The 6999-nt window shown below is 36.5% G+C and overlaps 1 protein-coding gene across 1 annotated transcript; it reads left to right on the forward strand.

Moving 5' to 3' along the window:
- Window positions 1–39: 39 nt before the first annotated feature.
- LOC127799237 (pentatricopeptide repeat-containing protein At4g31850, chloroplastic-like) lies at window positions 40–1983 on the forward strand. Its single transcript, XM_052333074.1, has 2 exons — window positions 40–136; window positions 478–1983. The coding sequence occupies exon 2, from the start codon at window positions 612–614 to the stop codon at window positions 1671–1673; it is 1062 nt and encodes a 353-aa protein (XP_052189034.1). The 5' UTR covers window positions 40–136; window positions 478–611; the 3' UTR covers window positions 1674–1983.
- The last annotated feature ends 5016 nt before the right edge of the window (window positions 1984–6999 follow it).

Raw genomic sequence — 6999 nt, forward strand, 5'->3', positions numbered from 1 at the left:
CAAGCCCTTCCAGAACTCGAAAGTCGAAACCCCCTCTGCCCTCGCACAGAAGGTGGGGAGGAGTGGGTGGCTGTTCCAGGAAGGGGAACGAAGCGCGAAAGCGCGAGATGGAGATCTGCAATAAGAGGCTTATCAGGTACTTCCCAATCCACTCTTTCCCCCCTTCCCTCTTCTTTCACTCTCAACTAACGGACAATGTTCTCAACATTTCTCCCTTTTCTAATATCCTAAATCCTTCTTCTCATCGTTCCCCTTCAAACCGCCATCAACTCCACGCAAATCCCGCTTCGCAGCTTCTGTTTTCCACAATTTCCTCAGCTGGGTTGCCTTCGTTTTGTTCTGTAAAATCTCCAATTTCTGAATCTTTGACTTCTCTGGCTAGTTATCGGTGTTCCCACAGTTTTTTCAACCTAAGTTTTGGTATTGGCTTAGTCGTACCTCACGGTCAGTTTCGATTGCTTTCGATGTCATCTTCAGGTAAAATTACTGAATATGAGAGAAAGGGTATTGTTGGCTCTGATAAATCTTTCAGGGTGAGTTCAGATCACATTTCAGAAATTGTTGGGGTTATTAGGAGTGGCGGAGATGACTTGGGATGTAAGTTAAATTTGATGGGTATAAGTACTTCGGTTGAATCCTTAAGTGGGATATTTGGGGGTTTGAATAGTGAAGGAGTATCTGGTTTGCGTTTGTTTGCTTGGGCACGTGGTATGGATCCTAGTTTGTGTGATAGTTCTGATGTTTGTAGTTTAATTATTGATAACTGTGGTTGGTTGGACGATTATGGGACAATGTTTCGCCTGTTGAAGGAGTTCAGCTCGAGACAAATATGCCTCAATGAGAAGGCTTTTGGATTCCTACTTTTTTTGTGTTCCAATAAAGCTTCAATGTTGGAATCTACAAGAAGAGTGGTAAATCTTTTAAATGAAGTTGGGGGTTCCTGTCTTGGTTCTGGCATTTGCGGATTGTTGAAGATGCTTTCTAAGCTGGATTTATTTGATTTGGCTAAGTTTGTGATGGAAATAACGGACAGGAGGGTGCCCTACTACAATATTTTGATTCTTGAAATTTGTCAAAGATGCTGTTTTGAAGAAGCACACGATATGATTGAAGAAATGAGACAATTTGGCTGTGATCCGGATTCCAGAACTTACAACTATCTGCTTAGTTCTTTATGCAAGCATGATAGAACAGCTGAAGTTTTGAATGTTTTCCGAGAAATGCAAAACAAGGGTTGCCCTCCTGATTCTTTAACGTATGAGATAGTTATCTATTTCTTATGTAGGCTTGGCAAGCTGGATATTGCAGGTCATTTTTATGATATGATGGTGTCTAGGGGTCTTGAACCTCGACTTGCAACATTCACTACCCTCATCGAGGGTTACTTCAAATCAGGACAGTATGAGGACGCATATAATTATGTTGTTGCTTCAGGTGACAAGTTTTGGCACTCAGGCAATAGGATTTACAGCTTTCTTGCGGACCTCTACAGGAGGAAAGGACATCTCATGACTGCAGCAAAAATACTCATTGAAATGATGGATAAGGGTCTTATTCCTGAATTTCCAGTTTATATGACAATTACGAAGCGGGTCTACAAGTGTGGTGGGGGACAATTAGCAAGTGATTTAAAGAGAAGGTTCACTAGGTTGAGATATAAGGGTGAAGTATGATGACATAATAGTTTCTTTGAGATTCTGTGATATTTTTGCCCCTTCTTCCTATGTATGTATTTTTGTTCAATGTTCTGTGTCTAGCCATGTAAATTAGAATTTAGGAGAGGTTCCAACAAAAGAAAGGAGAATCACTGCTAGATTTTGAATTAGCAATTAAGCTTGTAACATATTTTCAGTAGGAAGTTGGTAGATTTTCACTTTTATTTTAACCTTTTCTGTGATTGCTCTTTGGATCCATTGATGTAATGAAAACCTTTGTTGACTTAATACGGGAAAAAAGATATCATGGAAAAGACAGTTCTCTCAATTTGCATGATTATTTCAGTTGTTTGGCATGAAGTTTATGAGGGTCTTCCTCCAAACAATGATATATTTCTCTCGATTTGCATGATTGTTTCAGTTGTTTGGCATGAAGTTTATGGGGGTCTTTCTCCAGACAATGATATATGTTATAATGGAAAAGGCAAACTGCTCTCTCCATTTGAATGGTTGTTTCCGCCATTAGGATTGGAGTTTATGAGGGTCTTTCTCTAAACAATGACATATGTTAGGCTCATTTTTTGTGGCTGGCAGCTCAGGATGATGCTGTTCTTGATTTCCTTTTTCATTTCAGGAGAGACGGGAACGAGAAAATCTTCCGAGGAAGATGGTTCCAAGGCTGTTCTTGACATTCTTGTCTCTTTATGCTTAAGGAAGGTTGGTTGGTTCATGGTTGTGGCTGGGACGAGGTAATGCCCCTGTTTTACTTGGAAACAAATTTCAAAAGAATTTCACGATTAATTACCGTCTTGGAATATGATCCCCATCACAGCCTTTGCTAGATGTTACTCCCATTCACACATCGTGGGAATTGCTGGACGGATTGCTGAATGGTGCTCTGCCTGTCTATTGGAATTTCGTTTATATGATTGAAATGGTTAAGCTCTCCATTCCATTTGGTCAGGAACTTACCCAACCGGTTCTACCATTGAAAACTAAAACTACACTTCTACCTCTCGACTCTTGGGGTTACTTACAGTGGGTAGCAAGCATACCCCATGATTGAAACAGTGAAGCCTGCTTTGACATCCTCGCCACCACCAGTTTCTAGTTAAAACGCTTTTGGGTATTCTTCTAATCTAGTCCGATCATCGTTTTTTTCTAATTGAAGTTGCCTACTGTCAGATGCTTTTCTTTCTAAATCTCTTATGATCAGAGAAGAGGGCAAGTCTCGGTAGTAAATTAAGGTTACTTATTGAAAGAATAAATTGCCCCAAGTGTCAAAAAAATAGAGAAAGTATTTGATGCGGATTGGGAATTCGTATCAATAGAACTTGCCAAATATGAATTGTTGCTGGTTCAATCTTAGTTTTCGTCTTGATAGCTTCAATCAACCACATTAATTAAAATAAGGGGCATGAGCAAAATTTTTCTTACATTACTTGACATGATAATTTGATTTTATGAATGCTACTTTGAATATCTTATGAGAATGTTGAAAATAGCCATGCGTATACTTGTTCATTACTCTTGTAAAAAACATGTTATATGTAGATATCTTGATACATTTGAAGTTTGTTGAAAATGCAATATATGTCAAATACTTATGCAATGCTTGATAAATATATAGTTCACCCCAAATATATTTTTTGTTCTACAAAATGAATATATATGTAGATGTGAGAGCTGATCTTCCAATGGCAAAGAGGAGATTGATGAATGAATATGTTTTGAGAATAAGATATGATGAATGTTTTATTTAGTTTTGATTATATATAATATTTTTGTGAATTTAGTAGGGTTTTGTATGAAAATGAATTCCTTTGTAGCAATATATAGTCCATTAAAGATTGAGATGTAAAGAAACCTTACTATGACTGTTTGGAATGAAATATCTATGTTTTATAACAGTTAGTGTTTTAATTTAAATCAGAGTTCTTAGTATATGGTTATGTGCTTAATTATATTTTTCTTAGAAATTAACTAGGATGTTTTGTTGAACTTTTGGAGCAAGAATCATTAAAAGGATTTTTTTTTTGTATTTAGTTATGAATTTTCTTGTGAAAACCTATCTAAATGGTTTACAATAGAACATTAGTATGAACCAATTCGTTTTGAGTTTTGACGATTCTAAGAATGGTAAATAATGTATAAAATTATAAAAAAACAAAATTTAAATGATGGTTAAGGAAGTTTAGTTTCTAAAACATTTGATTTCAAGTCTTTCAATTTTTGTGAAAAAAGATATGTTCGATTTGGTAACAATTGTGTAATGTAGCTATTCAGTTAGATTAGCTAACTTAAGAGTCAAATTTGAGAAATTCAAAACTTTAAAAAATCAAATGATTTTTGGATATATTGTATTTCATTAGGAGATATGACTTTCATAAAAGACGAGATTGATCGGTTAAATATCTAAAACACATAAATATATCATAGCAAAGAAGGAAATTGTTAACAAATAAGTTTTTATAATTTTTCAAAGGGGTCAAATAATGTTATTTGAAGTTAATATTTTTATAGTTATTGTGAAATTTTCAAAAAAATTTATAACTATTTGTGTATTTTAAATATTAAACTTTGATTAACAACTATATTAAAAAAAAATAAAATAAAATTGTGAGCCTTTCAATTCTAAGGGTGGGTTGAAAATGACTTGAAAAGAGTATAAATAGTAATACCATTAAGGTTCAATCTAAACTTGAAATTTTAATTATCAGTGTTTTAATCTTAATTATTGCAAATTTAGCACTTCATGTCTGCTTTTCCGCCTTTCCATGTACACACACACTACACGTCTCCTTGCATTAATTGCCCCCTTCTCATGCACGCCTCCTGGTGTTTATCACTGCTTGTATATAGATTGATGCATGATGTGGATTCATTATTCTTCTTCCTTACTTTGTCTTTCCTTGTACCCTTCATATTTCTTCTTCTTTGAAATCCCAAAGCTCCCTCTAGCACATCCATGGCCTATTTCGAAGCTAACCCTATTCCAAACTCTAAGGTCAACTTCATTAATCATCCAACTAATTCTATTACTCCTCGCCTCTTTCTTTCCTTTAAAGAATGTAAGAAGTGTAAGAGGTTGCCCCCAAAGTGCAGGTTGAATGGCAAAAAAGTAAAACACTAGCTTGGTGTCAATTTGATGGGACGTGAGTTAGATTTTTTCTTGACACAAGAACGAAGTCTTATCTGTTATTTATCTCTCCTTACATAATCGAGAGTACGAGCACATAAAGCCATACAAGAACGATCATCTCAAGAATGTAAGAAATTCTTTTTAACTACAAAATTATCATTAACTAGATAGTTAATTTTGAATCCCCATCCCCCCATAGCCCTTGCAGTCTAGTGAAAGGGCAAATATGCCTTTTTTTTTTATTGAGCTTTTGAATATGGGTTCTGCCTGTCCACCAGGTGAAAAGTTTTAGACACATTGTTGATTACTATATGGCTTTTCTACCTCTCAAACTTTCTCCCAATGTCCATCTGTTCGCCTTTTTCATACTTTGCCATGAAGTGAAAGTCAGGTCTCATCTTGAACTCTTCTTCAACTATTTTTTCTTTGTAACTCGTAACAACAGTTGGTACACATTTCGTCCTCGCCATAAGCCGATATCCTCAGCAAATGGGGTAAAATATATCATCAGCGAGAGCGTCAATCCATGGCATTCTAAATATGTTTTTGTTTATCCTTCTCCTTCAAGGAAAAATGAAGCTTGGGAAATCAAGAATTGAGTCCTGCGCTCATGCCCCACAGTACGAGAAGAAAAAAGTGAAGAAATCATTTGCATTACTATAGAAGAAGTTGCTAAAGGTTTTTCAAATAAATAGTTCCATGAAGCTAGACTTATCGAACCTCACCTACGTGGCTATACAGGTTTGTAAGCTAAACACCCTTTTAAAGAGGAATGGCTAGTTGTTTCAAGCATGGCACAAATAATAAAACTTTCAAATTATTTTTAGGAATGGCAGGAAATCGACTCTTGATAGAAATAAATATTTAATTTAATAAGAACTTATGATGTGTTCGTTTGAAAATGTATAACTTGCGATCACATCTGATTTGATCAAAGACCAAACTAAGGGAAATGTCAGTCTCTTCCACGAACAAAGTTCGAAACCTGGAATATATATATAAAAAAAAAAGAAATGGCCAGTTTTTACTATATTTTATTATTTTAGTATTATGTGCTTGATTTCTTCCTCTCTTGGGGGGGGGGGGGGGCATCGAACGAACCTTCGTCAACCTGAAACGTTCTCATCCCACGTTATCTTTAACCCCAAAGGGCACCATTCCACCTAACAGACCACAAAAGTCTACCCCACACAACAACAACTGGCTATCCTCTCGAAGAAACAGTCTTCCGAAACCCTTTCGGACCTTTGCATCCCTAAGAAGACAAAAATTAAAATAATGGAAGTGAAGAAAAACTGAAGGACCCATTGGACCTTCTATCGGAGATCTCTTCCTAAGCCTATCAAGTGATGATGAAGAGAACATAGCTACAAAGACGATCCTAACAAAGAAGAAAAACAACAAAGCCTCCTTCAATACTCATTCATCCTAGAACGAAGTTGGACCTTCCTCCAAAGCTCCCTTCATCCTCAAGGGGTCTTCCTCTGATTTGGAAGGAAGACTACCTTCAAAGATTCCGAGGTGAAAGATACTTCGTTGAAGCTCCTTCCACAATCCCCCGAGCCTCTTGGTATTCATCCTTTTTTTTTTTCTTTTTTCTTCAACCTACTTTTGTTTCATGCAATTTAATTACGACTCCTCCAGCCAAGCACAAATCAACACAGAGCTCGCTTTGATCCCTTTCGGCAATACCCCCAGCGTCTCAATTGATTATTGAAACGAGATAATAATGCCCAACTCTTACAAGCAAGCAGAAGCAGTCGTTATCTATTTAGCTAGACGAAGCCCAAGAAAGAATAATCTCCATACACTAAGGCAGAAAGAACAAGCCTCGAAGTTTAGGAGAAGAGAAGCAAAGCTCAGGAAGTAGAAAACCTGAAAATCCATGTTGAAATAGGGTTGGGCGATCAAAAACAGAGGAATTGGTTGAGTTGAGCAAGAGTCTATCGAGAATAATAGAAAGAATCTAGAATTGGAGCTCCTAGAGGTTCGAAATAAGACCCTACAAACTGTAAGGCAAAGAAGGAACTTCAACGAAGTTTGCCATATTACAGACTTGCACACAAAAAATGAAACTGAAAAATTTCGACAACAAATTATGAGGCTTGAGCAGGGAAAGAGAAACGCCGCCGATCGAGGAACTTGGGGAACCTAATTAAAACCTCCCTTTCTGACCAAAGGAGGGTAAGCGCTGTAATAAAT

This window comes from Diospyros lotus, chromosome 4 (assembly GCF_014633365.1).
Source record: "Diospyros lotus cultivar Yz01 chromosome 4, ASM1463336v1, whole genome shotgun sequence".
Classification (NCBI taxonomy): Eukaryota; Viridiplantae; Streptophyta; class Magnoliopsida; order Ericales; family Ebenaceae; genus Diospyros; species Diospyros lotus.

What these genes read in the sequence shown, in the direction of transcription:
- LOC127799237 (XM_052333074.1), top strand. Translation starts at nt 612, where the DNA reads ATGGGTATAAGTACTTCGGTTGAATCCTTAAGTGGGATATTTGGGGGT.